Source organism: Mya arenaria, chromosome 2 (assembly GCF_026914265.1).
Source record: "Mya arenaria isolate MELC-2E11 chromosome 2, ASM2691426v1".
Classification (NCBI taxonomy): domain Eukaryota; kingdom Metazoa; phylum Mollusca; class Bivalvia; order Myida; family Myidae; genus Mya; species Mya arenaria.
Window position 1 is genome coordinate 43,299,620 of NC_069123.1, and position 16,283 is coordinate 43,315,902.

Sequence of the window (16,283 nt, forward strand, 5' to 3'; positions counted from 1 at the left end):
GTAATATTTTTCAGAACTTTTTATGTGCTTTTAGAAAGAAACATGGTTGCCAAACTACATTGTTAAGATTCGTTGGGGACTGAAATTTTGCTTTAGAAAGTAATGATCTTCGATCATGGATGAATGAGGACTATGACTTCAGAAACGTTCAAAATTGAAAAATTACTAAAATTACTAAATTACTGCGATAGCTGCCAACCTAGTGTAATATACTACTTAATGATATATCATTATACCTAGTGAGTACTTGGCCTTTTTAGTCTGAACTCTTTTTGTAATAATTGTAATTACACCTTTTACATTATTTTTTTTTTCGTTTTTATTGACATCTTGGTGTGGCACTTATCATTCATGATACTCTTATCTTATTTTATCACCAAATTTGGACAAAATGTGTTTGGGAGCAATATCGTTTGAATCACTCGAGTGTTATCGCCCTTTAACTATATAAATTAGCTAAAATCGGTATTGTACTTTCAACAACTTCAGAGGCCTTCAATCACTGCATTTAGTTAGAATGTGTATGGACAAAATATCTCGAACAATCGATAACCAGCCATATTGTTCGAGGACCTAATGATTATCGCCCTTTATATAAAATGGTTTAAATCGGTTTTGATCCATCAATGACTTTCGAAGTTTGTCCAATCATTACCTTTAGCTGGGACCAATCAACCATAGCATTTAGTCAGAATATGTATAGGCAGAGTATCTCTGCCAGTTTTGATAACCGCCCTTGTCACTCCAGTCACTCAAGAGTTATGACCCTTGAATTGCAAAAGCTGATTTTCCCCTTGCCTTGCACCTAAGTTACTACTTATTTCATCACTGACCTTATTATTGCTTTTAACTCTTGATCTAACATCTATATACATATTGGTTAACAATATCATAAATTTTTCCTCTCAATCCTAGTTTGATAAGCTTGCAAAAAAGTGTTTGCCTTCCAATATAATCAAAGGCTTTTGTAAAATCTATAAAGGCAGCAAACACGTATTTTTTTAACATATGCTGAAAGAGTCCATGGACAACAAAACTATTACCCACAGTACTCATATTCCGTCTAAAGCCAGCCCGTGCTTCAACATATGCATTATATGTATATACCTCTATCTTTGTTTAAGATATATTTGTTTCTTTGTTTTTCTGTTGTTGTTTTTTTCTCCTCATTTAACCTTTTGTCATATTATATAAATGCCATGTATCACTGTGACCGCATTAACTTATTGTTTTATCTATACATGTATATATTTTTGATACCTTGAATGCCGTTTTAGTTTACGACAATATACACTTCTGCCTGTCTGTTATTCGCGATTATCTAAATATACCATCCAGTTGGTAGTTAGGGATTCAGATCATAACGTGTTCTCTAGTCGAGAGGTGCAGTTTGGGATTCAGATCATAACCTGTTCTCTAGTCGAGAAGTGGAGTTTGGGATTCAGATCATGACGCGTTCTCTAGCCGAGAGGTGTAGTTGGGGATTCAAATCATAACGTGTCACGTCTCCAGTCGAGAGGTGTAGTTGGGGATTCAGATTATAACGTGTTCTCTAGTCGAGAGATGGAGCTCGGGATTCAGATCATAACCGGTGTTCTCTAGTCGAGAGGTGCAGTTGGGGGTTCAGATCATAACCGGTGTTCTCTAGTCGAGAGGTGCAGTTGGGGGTTCAGATCATAACCGGTGTACTCTAGTCGAGAGGTGCAGTTGGGGGTTCAGATCATAACCGGTGTTCTCTAGTCGAGAGGTGCAGTTGGGGATTCAGATCATAACGTGTTCTCTAGTCGAGGGGTGCAGTTGAGTATTCAGATCATAACCGGTGTTCTCTAGTCGAGAGGTGCAGTTGGGGAAGAAGATCATAACCGATGTTCTCTAATCGAGAGGTGTAGTTGAGGATTCAGATCATGACATGTTCTTTAATCGAGAGGTGTAGTTGAGGATTCAGATCATAACCGGTGTTCTCTAGTCGATAGGTGTAGTTTGGGATTCAGATCATAACCGGTGTTCTCTAGTCGAGAGGTGTAGTTGAGGATTCAGATCATAACGTGTTCCCTAGTCGAGAGGTGTAGTTGGGGATTCAGATCATAACCGGTGTTCTCTAGTCGAGAGGTGCAGTTGGGGATTCAGATCATAACATGTTCTCTAGTCGAGAGGTGAAGTTGAGGATTCATATCATAACGTGTTCTTTAAACGAGAAGTGTTGTTGAGGATTCAGATCATAACGTGTTCTCTATTCGAGAGGTGTAGTTGGGGATTCAGATCATAACGTGTTCTCTATCAGATCATAACGTGTTCTCTAGTCGAGAGGTGTAGTTGAGGATTCAGATCATAACGTGTTCTCTAGTCGAGAGGTGTAGTTGAGGATTCAGTAGTCGAGAGGTGCAGTTGGGGAATAATATCATAACGTGTCCTCTAGTCGAGAGGTGCAGTTTGGGATTCAGATCATAACCGGTGTTATCTAGTCGAGAGGTGCAGTTAGGGATTCAGATCATGACATGTTCTTTAATCGAGAGGTGTAGTTGAGGATTCATATCATAAAAGGTGTTCAGATCATAACCGGTGTTCTCTAGTCGAGAGGTGTAGTTGAGGATTCAGATCATAACGTGTTCTCTAGTCGAAAGGTGAAGTTGGGGATTCAGATCATAACGTGTTTTCTAGTCGAGAGGTGCAGTTGGGGATTCAGATCATAACGTGTTCTCTAGGCGAGAGGTGTAGTTGGGGATTCAGATCATAACGTGTTCTCTAGTCGAGATGTGTAGTTGGGGATTCAGATCATAACGTGTTCTCTAGTCGAGAGGTGCAGTTGGGGATTCAGATCATAACGTGTTCTCTAGTCGAGAGGTGTAGTTGAGGATTCAGATCATAACGTGTTCTCTAGTCGAGAGGTGCAGTTGGGGATTCAGATCATAACGTGTTATCTAGTCGAGAGGTGCAGTTGGGGATTCAGATCATAACGTGTTATCTAGTCGAGAGGTGCAGTTGGGGATTCAGATCATAACGTGTTCTCTAGTCGAGAGGTGTAGTTAGGGATTCAGATCATAACGTGTTCTCTAGTCGAGATGTGTAGTTGGGGATTCAGATCATAACGTGTTCTCTAGTCGAGAGGTGCAGTTGGGGATTCAGATCATAACGTGTTCTCTAGTCGAGAGGTGTAGTTTAGGATTAAGATCATAACGTGTTTTCATGTCGAGAGGTGTAGTTGAGGATTCAGTAGTCGAGAGGTGCAGTTGGAGAATAATATCATAACGTGTTCTCTAGTCGAGAGATGCAGTTTGGGATTCAGATCATAACGTGTTCTCTAGTCGAGAGGTGTAGTTTGGGATTCAGATCATAACGTGTTCTCTAGTCGAGAGGTGCAGTTGGGGATTCAGATCATAACGTGTTCTCTAGTCGAGAGGTGTAGTTTGGGATTCAGATCATAACGTGTTCTCTAGTCGAGAGGTGCAGTTGGGGATTCAGATCATAACGTGTTCTCTAGTCGAGAGGTGCAGTTGGGGATTCAGATCATCACGTGTTCTCTAGTCGAGAGGTGCAGTTTGGGATTCAGATCATAACGTGTTCTCTAGTCGGAGGTGTAGTTTGGGATTCAGATCATAACGTGTTCTCTAGTCGAGAGGTGTAGTTAGGGATTCAGATCATTGGTTGTTATAGTTCACACAAATGCACTCACACGGACGCACGTATACGCCCACATACTCGTAGATGCACGCACGCCCATACACACGCACACACACTATGATAAAATATATGTTCCAAATGGCTCAAATGATGATCTTAAAGTTAATGTTTTTAGTGCAGTAAGATGTTTAATTTTGTTAATCAATGCATTGTTTGTTTTCATCCATAACGAGTTATTTTGTTTTCCTGACTTTACCACGCAATCAAAGCTTCTCGTGCGTACAAGCAACTTCATGAGACAACTTTCGGCGATGCATTCAATGCCAATGATACAGAAGCCAACATAGCTACCTAATCCCGCATTCAATGTCCCTGCCGTGCGTACAATGGCTGTACGTGCGTGCGTGCGTGTGCGTGTGTGTGTGTATGCGCGCGAGCGTGTGTGCATACATGCCTGCGTGTGATAGCGTACATGTGCGTGAGAGCGTGTGTGTAAGAGCGTGTGTGTGCGTGTGTACGCGTGCTTGAGTGTGGGATGATGTGTGGGGTGCGTTTTTAAAAGTGCTTGCGTACGTGACTTTATTGTACGTTTTGTGCGTGTGTTTGTGTGTAAGCTATAACAACCCTTAACAAAATGAGCTTACAGTAACTATTTAAAAATGCACACTTACTCTCCCATCTCAACTCAACTCAATATCTTAATTTTCCTCATGGCTGGACATATTCATAATATATCCAAACATTGATAGACGTAGAACATAAATAAGATTATATACAATAGTAGTACAGTTTAAAATTATAGCATATTGGTGTCAAAATATTTATATAGGTAGGATATAGCTATATATAAGTATAAATAAAAAGCTTATATTCATCATGCAAATAAAATAAGTATTTTTGACTTCAGTGATAGTAAGGTCGTGTGTGGTCTGACGCTTGGTTGCAGAAAACTGGTCGAAAACAAAGGTTCTTATGAGAAATACCGAGTTGACTTGAAAAAATGAGCATAAAACATGGTAGTTTTTCATTACGAGATTAGAGTAGACACAGTAAATATTTTAGCATTCACCAATAATTTAATGTTTTTGCGCATTCTGTTATTAAACACGCGGTTAAAATCTTGTAACCAGTAATTTATATTTTCAATAAATGCATAATTGAGTAAGAAGTTAAAGTTTTATTAGACAAAATTGATCTTGTTATACATGTTTATGCATGGATTTTGGATAAGCATGTCACTTTAACTATAGTTCAATTATAATCACTGCTTTAATGATTTAATAACGTTAACTATTGGGAATTCAACAGAAGAAAACAATGTTGAATTATCAATTTAACTAAAATCAACAACAACTGTTAAATGTTATTGATCAGTGGTTTATTCGAAATAATAGTTCGATTTACGTCATGCTAAACGTTTTATAACAATACGCAATGAAAAAGAGCATGTATAGGGGTTAGATTATTTGATACTGCGCAAAAACGAACTCGGTGAGGTACCCTTTTTTGATATCAGACGATTTGTAATAAAACATTGAATACATGTTTTTAAAAAAAAAATCAAAAAATAAACGAGCAGTTTTTTCAAGAATTAAAGAAAGGCGCACTTTTTTTCAGCGAAACACGACGCCGTTTTTGTCGCGAAAAATGACGTTAAAGACGAATTTTAAATAAATAACGTAAAACAACAGAACGAAAAATATATGTGCGTGAACGTTTTCACAAAACGCACTTGAGGTTTAAATTTCTTAGCGGTAAACGAAGAATTGGTGAAACTATCGGTTATTGTAGCCTGAACGCAAAAATATGAGAGACGTCTCAAAATTGACGTCAGTGGTATATTTTGAGGAGTCATAGTTTCAAAACTGTTCCGAATATTGAAAATGTAAAAACAGTCCCTAATTGGACATATGCTCTTCTATTCGTATACCAATTTTCAGCCGCCTTACTCCTGATTCTTCGAAAAGTCGCGCTTAAAAGTTTTGTAAATGTCATGTGTCAATGATATGTAAAGAAAAAACTCACCTAACGACGCGAGCCTACTATGTTAATTGATCAATGTCAAATAGAAAAGGTTTATACAACTGTATGTAAGGGAAGTTATTGCGGGATGGGGGAGGCACGTAGGCTTTTCTTCCCTCCCTTTAATCGCTTACCGGCTTCATAAGTATGTTTAAAATCATAAAATTCCATTATGTGGGTTTTATGGCTCTGTCGTCTTGGAAAATATACATAAGAAATTAAACCAAGGTTTCAGAGGCAAAAGGGCTACAGTTGTAATGCATAACATTGCATTACGAGTAGTCACTCTAAAATGCCGTCCAGGTTACCCATCGTTAAAAAAAGCCTGGACGGCATTTTAGAATGACTACATTACGAGTTGATAGTTCTTGAACCTTTTATACTGCGGCGTAATTACATTCAATTGCAAGAGCCATTGAAAAAACTACACATGCATAAACATATGTGACCTTTTAAACCATATAAACAGACATAATTTGGATCCCCAATTGCCGACTGGTTGGTAGTTGAATATTCGCGAATAATCGACTGGAATCGGTCGAAAATCCGACTGGTGAATCACGGTACGAAAAATAGTGATTTAAAACAGTGTGTGTCACAAAGATACATATGTGTACATGAATAAAAACACAACTGTTTGATTTCCTAACATGTGTACCTTTTAACCATAAATAAGTCTAAATCTCCAACATTATTCACTATCATCAGTGTTCGTACATCCGCCGAGTCGGATATTCGACCATTTCCAGTCGATTATTCGCGAATATTCAACTACAAACCAGTTGGTCGCTGGAGATTTAAACTTATTTATGGTTAAAATGTACACATGTTAGGAAATCAAACAGTTCTTGTGTTTTATTCATGTAATAATTGTGTGTGAGAGCGTGTGTGTTCGTGTGTATGGGCGTGCGAATGATCGTTTGTGTATGTGTGTATGTGTGTGCACGCGCGCGCGCGTGCGCGCACGTGTGCGTGCGCGTGTGCGTGCGCGTGTGCGTGTGTGCGTGTGTGTGTGTGAATGTAATTACACCGCAGTATAAAAGGTTCAAGCACTATCAACTTTTATTAATGTGCACATATGTATCTTTGTGTCAAACACTGGTTTTATTCACTGAAAGATACATATGTGTACATAAATAAAAACACAAGAACTGTTTAATTTCCTAACATGTGTACCTTTTAACCATAAAGAAATTTAAAAAAATCTGAATCCCCAACTAACAACTGGTTTGTAGTTGAACATTCGCGAATAACCCACTGGAATGTACGAATTAAGGTGATTTTTACGAAGATACATCTGTGTACATGCATAAAAATGCATTTTGAGTTCGAGTTCTTAAGATATGTACCTTATAACTATAAACAAGACAACATCTGAATCCCCAACTACCAACTGGTTGTTAGTTGGATATTTCGGGCGCGAATAGGCAACTGGAAATAGTCGAGTAGCTTAATATGAACATCAACATTTAACTCTGATTTTTCGATTCCCCAACTGGCAACTAGCAGGTTATTGAAAATTCGAATTTCCAACTGGCAACTAGTAGATAGTTGAATATTGGAATCCCCAACTTATACTCACTACCAACTGCCTTCCAACTTTACTATCATCGATGGGGATTGTCGAATGGATTCTGAATTGACAACTAAGACGGCATTTAAACACTACACGTGACTGCAAGCCAGATGCATGCATCTTTGAGTTTTGTATATCTCAAAATATTTTCCCATTGTTCACTATTCAAGAAACGCAACTCTGGCCCCAATATCGCAATAACACATAACCGCATAGTTTGATTATTGTTCTTATATGTTTTTTAAGCACACTTCAATATATTATAATGGGATAAAATGTTTAGTTAATAGTTTATAGCAATATAGTTCAAGAGCAATAAATGAACTTTTGTACAATTTATTATTTTCTAGCTATTACGCAAGTTGATTTTGTGCTCTAGAAATGATTTCCATTTGAGTATCGAACACGATGTTTATCAACATAATGCCCGAGAGAATGCCCTTGCAAGAGTAAACATCATCATTTTGAATAGTGTCATGGTGGAATTGGAATGTATTTGTAATCTGTTTGTGGCTATGTGGTCAATTGAGTTAGTAAATGTTCGTATAATTGGAGCATGGTCTCTTGGTGCAAAGTTCCGTGGTAAGCAATTTATAGATACAATTGTTAAACGGCTGCAGTTGTTTTTTACTTGTTAATGTGTGAAATTAGAATACGCTTTACCAAAATAAATTTGACAAAATGGTAAAGAACAACAAGGGCCACAACTCTGTGCTCATTGCGTTTAGAATGTCAACCGAAATTCGGCGGAATAGATTATATTATATTTAAATTAATCATTTTATTATATACGTGCTGAACATTTCTTAGGTTGTATATGGAATGCTTTTGAAATTGTGCCACATGATTTGAACTTCGTGAATGCATTTGATTAATCAAGGGCCATAACTCTGATGGAAACATGCAATTTAAAAATGATACCACAGTTACGTCACTACGATATAATACGTATGACGAAAGATGAGTATCATGTAAACGAGTACGTGAAAGGAAACTCTTTATGTCATTATGCAGGCTTTATTTTTTAAAAGGGTTCGTAAACTATGTTGGTAATTAACTCTCCAAAACGGAAACTCATCACACAGTGACGTTAATCAGCGCAGCGGCTAGTCTATGATCTGTAGATCAGAGGGCGGTGCGATGCTTTGATTGGCACTGCCGAAATCACTCCAGGCCAGGAGTAGTAGAATCTGCAACAGACGTGTTGTGTACTTGATAAAGGTGTGTTGTGTGTGGATTTACTTTCTGTTTGAGACCGAATAAACAACCCGGCAAGATGGCCTTAGCTCTAGATAATTCGGGTCTCTACCCCAACATACAGAATGTCAACTGGTTTTACATGACGGACGGACAGTCGCAGAACCCCTCCATGTACACCAGCAGTATGAGTGACCCCTGGTCGTCTACGATAAATGTGAACCAGCAAGTGAATTCTAACGGGATTTCGTCGATGTTCAAGTACCCCAGACAGCCCGACCCTTGGGGCAACAGTGCCGTGAACACTATGGGAACACTGCCGGTAACTTAACAATATTAATCATTCTCAAAACATTTCTGTTTTGAAAGAAGAGTACATGTATAAACAATCTCGAAAAAAAACTGATTGTAAAAACACATCCACTTGTTTTCATGTTCGCCCTCAAATGTTTCGTTTTTGTTTATATCAGTATGTTGTTTGTAAAGGATATAGGATAATTTGTTTTTACTCTTATAACATGTTTCTGTTTGAATTTTGGAATGTTTCTTTGTTAGCACACAGAGCCAATTATATCTTAATAAACTGGCTTGTTATGATGTTAATAGGGTTAATTCTTATATTACTGCTTGCATCAAACTTAAACAGTGCTGGTGCTGAATTCTCTTCCGAAGCCTCTTAGCAATTCCTTGTGATGGTGTTAACCACGTATTTATACATTAAAGTTAACGAAACTTTTAAATGAGGGTTTTAAGAAAATAATTTGTTGGTGTTTTGGGTTAAAATAATGCAACAAAAATTACGTTTAGGGTGGACAAAGTAGGATACTTCAGATTTATATATCAAAAGTTGCTTTGAAAACTACTTGCTTTAAAGAAAAAGAAAATATCGTTTTAGCAAAACAAAAAAAATAAATTATGAACAGAACAGAACAGAACTTTTATTTTTTACTTGAACATATATAGTTCATCGTTATAGCAATAACATAACACATGACGTGGCAATAATTGATAAATACGAGAGTGCATATACATAATATAAATTATCGATGATTTCAACATGCTAAAAGCATTAAAGTTGAGCATTATTATTAAAAGCATCATATCTTAGCTTAAAAGCATGTTTGCAATACAAAGCTAGTTTTCGTAGACATGCAGTATTTTACGAGTTTAATAATTGAATAAATTTAAACATGCATGCTATTAACTTTTAAAAAACGAACATGTACATGTTTGTAAACAGCTCTTAGAAATAACAGCAAACAAAAACACATTAGCCTGATTGCATACACATTACACACAGGGACATGATTCTTAATTGAAACCATTACGGTAGGTGATGCCGAGCTAATTGGTCACAGGGGGTCGGGTTTCTGAAAGATAGCAGTACGATAAAATACCGTGACCCCACGTTCCTCTAAGCGAGACCAGATGTGTCACCACCCCGTCCGCCACCACGGGGAGGATTGTTTCTGCTATGGTTGATGGTTGCTCAAGTCTGATCAAACGAAATTATTAAAATATTATCGAATTTGAGAGTCTGCATTCTAAAATAATTTAAATGGGGGGGGGGGGGGGGATACGTTCATTCAAACTTCCTTAAATGAATTTTTCGCCATCCTTTTTCTTATTAGTGCTTGCGAACTTTCTTCAGATTTGCGTCGATAATCAAACTGTTGTTTGTTAGACATTAACACTGTTGAATGGACATACATATTATTTATATATTGTATATATATTTATGTATGCGAGGTTTGTGCATTCGAAATGAGCTGTGACTGCATCTGTATATCGTGTACATATGAATCAGAGAAAATTGTGCTCTTGAAGATAAAAATAAATTTCAGTCTCGAAATCAGATGGAAAAGAATGTGAAAATCTCATGTCTATTGCACTGTGCGAGTTTACTGATAAGCCCCGTGCGTTGATTATTGTAGGCACATGTGTTTCATATCATGTACGTTTTAGAATAGGTAATTTATCAAGTGCTTGATAAATACACAAGGGAACGATCGTGTTTTTTTCTGGTGTTTAAAATTGTATTTGTCAATGCAGAATTCTAAAAGTTAAGAGCGACATCTTAAACCTTGTCGCAATGAAACTATGTACAGACTAGTATCGGTACTGCACTAAATAACGGCCAGCGTGCACAGCAAATTAATAGCTCATGCCCCTATAATGGCTATATACTATAGGGTCAATGTTAACATGCATGTATAGCATGACCTGTGGGGTGACGCGTGTGTATCTCTTGCGAGCACGTCGGGGCTGGTTGGCCAATTTTAACAATCATATAAAATACGGTTAATATCTAACCTGTGACCCCCTCTTTTACAGAACGTGTTCTCTTGAAGAATGGTAAAGCCAGTTGATCGCAAAACGACCGCAATATGTGTTACGGACCTATAAGTCCTACATGATTTATAGCTCCGTGTCCCTGCATAGTTTGGGTACAATGTTCAGCGGACTGTCTGTCATTACAAAAACAACAACTGGACGTCAAGCATTTTCTTATATAAAATGTAATCCCTCTTTTAAAGACCTTGGAGCATAGCGGAGCTGGCGGACTAGTTCAGCGACCTGTGCCCGTCCTTTATTAATCTTCCTCATAGAAAGTGTGGCCACTCTCGCCTTAGCATGATGGAGCTCCAACGGTGAACTAGTTTTGCGACCTTGGTCTGTCCTTGCTTTGTGAAGCGCACAATAATCATCATATATCATTCATGTCATTAAGTGTGGAACGTCCCTCCTTGGCATTATGAAGCTGGCGACGTTTTGCCTGTCCTAAGTTTGTTCGTTGCGATCAACAATCCTCATATAGTGTGGTACCCTCTCCCCTTACAGACGAGTTTCAAGGGAGCAAGGCGAAGCTGACATGACATGTATCCTTATTTTATAAAATGCTATTAGTATGGCTCATATAAGGTGTTATTTTTCTTTGCTTTAAACAGAGCAGGTTTCCAGTTAGCATGCGGAAGGAGTTTACCAGTGTAACGACCTGTGTTTGTCCTTTCTTTATACAATGTTATAGATACTCCTCATATAATGTGTCACATTCTCTCCTTACAGAAAGGGTAACCGGGGATCATGGTGGAGCTGAAATACCAGTTTATAGATCTAACTTTATAAATATAAAATGATATCACTATTCTCCATATAAGATGTTACCTTTCTTTTCTTACAAAAAAGGACCCAATGAGCATAACGGACCTGAAATACAAGTTTAGCACTGTGTCCTTACTTTATAAAACTGCTATACTTTATTCCTTTAATATATAAAATGTGACATCCTCTCTTCTTACAGAACGGGTTCCCGGGGGGCATGGCTGAGTTGGCGGACCAGTTTAGCGACCTGTGTCTGTCTATGCCCAAGCCGAGCAAGAGACCGCCCTCCACCTATCTGTGCCACCTCTGTTTCACCAAGGGACACTACATCAAGGACTGTCCTCAGGTATAACGTTCAGAACCTTAATGTCCCAGAAAATAGCAGTCTGCCTTGTCTAAGCTGTAACTTGATACATTGTATTACTACGGAACTTGATCAAACGTCACAGTAATATGCTCAGCAGTATAGCATCCTTTTCTAGCCTCAAAGGTAAAGGCCAATTGGCAATCACCCTGACAGTGCCAACTCCTGGACATTTGCTTTTACACCGCTTGTCTACAATTTTTTTATTTATATTTTTTAAGTTGGCGTACATTGACTGAATGTATGCATTTGATCTGGAACTCTGAAGTGGTTTGGCCAGACATACAATCGTTCATTCAGTGCGCAGGACACACGAGCTATGAACATGTTGTTAAAGCAGAACTTTTTTATATAAAGCAAGGTAAATATCGCTTCTCGAAGCGGGGTACCATATCATAGCGTTTGAGGTTTTTCATCAAACATAACCTATGTTGCATACGCATTGTAAACACTGATCGTCTGACGTAGTACTAAGCGCTTGGCCTACTTTTTTTGAAAACACAAGTTGACATTGAACTTTATCTAGATATAATGGAGAACGTTCTTTTTTATCCAAAATGATAAGTGATATTGACCTAGTTTCGACAGAGAAAAGAACGTTCTGGCAACATTTCGTGAAAATTGTGATAAGGTGAGCGAAAACAAAAAACAAGTTCGATTTAATTGACGATATGCCGTTCGGCGCAATTTTTCTTTTTACATTTGATGTTTTATTTCAGGCCCGCCCAAAAGGGGAGGGGCTGACCCCTTATCAGGGGAAGAAGAGGTGTTTCGGGGAGTACAAGTGTCCCAAATGTAAGCGGAAGTGGATGTCGGGAAACAGCTGGGCCAATATGGGTCAGGAATGCATCAAGTGCCACATCAACGTATACCCCCATAAACAGGTAGGGCGACGGAACTGACGTCTTACATACGGCATAGATACACGTCATTTCATTGCATGCGGTTTAAAAGAAACTATTATAATGAGCTAAGTAACATTAGATCACTCGTGATTCTGTGTATAAATTTGTTCAGCGCAATGTGGATTTCGAAAGGCTTTGTTAAGCTAGCACGCATGGGCCTTCCGTAGAGAGATTGGACCCTAATGAGTCCATAGTGATATTAAACGCAATGTTTAATACATATATCATATTATTATTTCAGCGCCCCCTTGAAAAACCTGACGGTCTTGATGTTAGTGACCAGAGCAAAGTTCACCCCCAACACCTTTGTGGAAAGTGCAAAATGTTGGGATATTACTGCCGTCGTATGGATTAAATGAGGGGTCTCGTATTGCCGCCAATTGAAACAATGTCTTGGTGGAAAACAAGGGGCGCAACTACATCGCTTTCGAACTTTCTGGTTACACACAACCATTACACAACACGTCTTGTTGGTTATACAGAAGGCTCTGTAAGTCTTCTATTTAGATGTAGGGCCATGTTTCGATGCATTTTGAAATGGAACTAAACTGTATTGGTGCATTTTGAACTTGCCTTAAACGATTTACCATATACAACGAATACATACAACGCAGTTTCGAGTAAAAAAGTGTACTTTATTAACGCATGTTTATGAAAGTATTGAGCATTTACAAATATTTGTTAAAACTTACTATGAGCAGATACAATTGAAAAACGAAGGTTTAAATGCACATCTGTTGTTTCTATGTGCATGGTATTATCAGGATGGGTTAATAAAAGACATTAGTGTTTGGCTGAGCTTATCAACAGCATTTTTCAATGATTCATGCCAGCAAGGATAACATCTGTACAATTTCTCTTGGCCCAAATGTTAGGTTTTAGAAACTGTCTATAAATTAAGTTGGGCAAGAAAGATTTCTAACATAAACATGTTTTAATGACTTGCATCTTATTGTATGGTTATATGAGTTTACCACCTTGGAACTATAAATTGACTGTAAAAAAGAGATTTAAAGTTTAACACATTCATCCCATTAGAGAAGCAATGGTATCACACTTCTACAGAAATTAGAAGATTTAATATTAAAGGGACTTCATCACATTTGATTGGACAAGGAAAATAATTCCATGTTTAACATGAACAAATTGTTTGTCTAAATGATAAACGCATCAAAGGGTCAAATTAGATTGTTGATATTTTGTCAAAAAGTTACAGAAAACAACCTATTTAGCAGATAATCATTAGAAATACTAATAGAAATTAATTTGATAAGGCTTACAATTTTCTCTTCAAAAAGTACCTGCCAGTTTGTTCATAAAATTCTCCAACTCTAATTCAATTTCAGCAAAGTTATTAAAAAGAACGTTGCCAAAATTAAACCTGTGAACGAGTCCCTTTAACTTGTGTATCCCTTTGAAAAACGAAATTAAAAAAGTAGGACCACAACATTATTATCAGAATTATGTTTCATTAAAAGAAACAGCATATTTAAGCACATCATTATTGCCAGGATTATTATTTTTTATTTTATGTCTTTTTTATTGGTATTATTGTATGGAAAGTTATAATTTGATACAAGTGATTTCATTGGTATTTAATACTGAACATATATTAAGATGGACTATGTCCTAACAAATGTGCTATTTGACCAAAAGTAGACATATGATTTGTAAATATTTGGGTTGTACGTTTGATGGTAAAGACCATGGCTGTAAGAAATCGAAATACTCTCACATTCTGATATCTTTACAATTATAATGTAAAATGAAGAGAAAGAATAGTCCTTTTTTACGAAATCATGAAATGTATATATACGCCTTTAATATGCTAGATGGAAATAATATACAAAGATTCCACTTTATTACTGCTGCATTTTATGACTATTTGTTTGTATATATTTTGCACTGAAGTGGTGTTTTGTTTGTGTAAAGCATTTTTTTTATATAAATTATGTAGTAAAATTTATGTGATGTTAATAAAATGTTGATAAAGCATTTATTACTTTGCAAAGTTTACATGTATATTAATATAATGGCAGTATTTGGAATTTACATTTGAACTTTACTTTTAATTTACTGCTAGCAAATTGTTGTGGCAGATATTTGGCAGATGAAAGATTTGTTTTTGTTAAAAAAGGTCATATGACATTTACAAATCACAATTTTATTCCATTAACCCATTTCAAAGTCTGAGAGTACAAGAATGGTTAAATTAAATTCACATATATTATACATGTCTGTATATATGTTGATTTTGTTTGTAGTATATTGGGTTTTCTTTTATTTAATCTTTGTACTTAACTATTTATTATTTGTTTGTCTTAAGCCAAGCAAGGCTGACAGTTCCCAAAGTTGCCAAATCATAAACCAGCGCTGAGAAATTCACTTGAATTTATTGTTTTATTGCAAAGGAAAGGCTATTATAATTCTGATAAAAAAAAACACAAATAGTAAAAACAGCATATATAAAACTAGTATGCAATTAGCAAACTTCTATTTCATAAGACTTTATTTCTCAATTGTTCCTGTAACATTCTACAAAGAGAGAAAAAAATGGCTTCAGAAATATATCTATACATAATTTATAAAAAATTTTTATATAATAGGTCTTACTTTCCATTATAAAAAAATCTAAATTCACTTGAAAATCCAGTTAGCAGTTTGTTGTAAATTTCTCATCAACTGTAGAGTTGTTTTAATTTTTATTCATTTCATTATTTTTATAATATATAATTTAGTGTTAGCTATTATGTTTTGTTTTTCTTTGCTCTATTTTGTCATGTTTTATACTTTAAGAAAATGTAATTGTTATTGGAATTTAGGAAAACTATTGTTATTGGAGATTAATTTTGTTTTAAGTGTGTTTTTATCTGCCTTTTAATTGAATGCTGATTTGATTGAGACTGAATAATTGAAAATAATAAAGTTAGCTTCGCATCCTAAACTGATCTTGTGTTTTTATATTCAGTGAATCTGTTCAGCTGCATATCAAAAAATAAATGGCCGAACAAGTTCATATTTAACATAGAAATGAACTAAACTATGAATTAAAAGTCTGCACATTTCTTTCCTTCAAGAAGAGCATTAACATGGATGTCTTTGATTCATATGATGGTGACCACAGCTTATTCTTAAAGCGACTGATGTTATACACATCTAAATCATTCTCATTCATCAGAGGTTTGATAATGATAAATCTCTGGTACACATAGCATCATCTCTCTGGTGAACGAGAATGATCACCAATGGTGTCAGTCCAAATTTTTAATTGCATGTGAAGGTGAAAAAAATGCTTGCTTCAAAGATAAAATATTACCACAGTTCAAATTTTAGCTCAATTGTTGATATTATTAAAAAACGTGATAAGGAAATTCTCTACTTTTCCTAAAGCATTGGTAGCGCTTTTGAAAATGGAATAATTTTGGACTTGGTTTTACTAAATTCTGTTAAAATGACTATTTTGCCAGTAGCTGTTTGGTGTTTGTTTATGAAAGTAAGT

General features: G+C 36.4%; 1 protein-coding gene across 1 annotated transcript; it reads left to right on the top strand.

Moving 5' to 3' along the window:
* Positions 1-8,335: 8,335 nt before the first annotated feature.
* On the top strand, positions 8,336-15,728 carry LOC128242151 (zinc finger CCHC domain-containing protein 24-like). Its single transcript, XM_052959220.1, has 4 exons — positions 8,336-8,735; positions 11,715-11,861; positions 12,599-12,763; positions 13,026-15,728. The coding sequence occupies exons 1-4, from the start codon at positions 8,493-8,495 to the stop codon at positions 13,137-13,139; spliced, it is 669 nt and encodes a 222-aa protein (XP_052815180.1). The 5' UTR covers positions 8,336-8,492; the 3' UTR covers positions 13,140-15,728.
* The last annotated feature ends 555 nt before the right edge of the window (positions 15,729-16,283 follow it).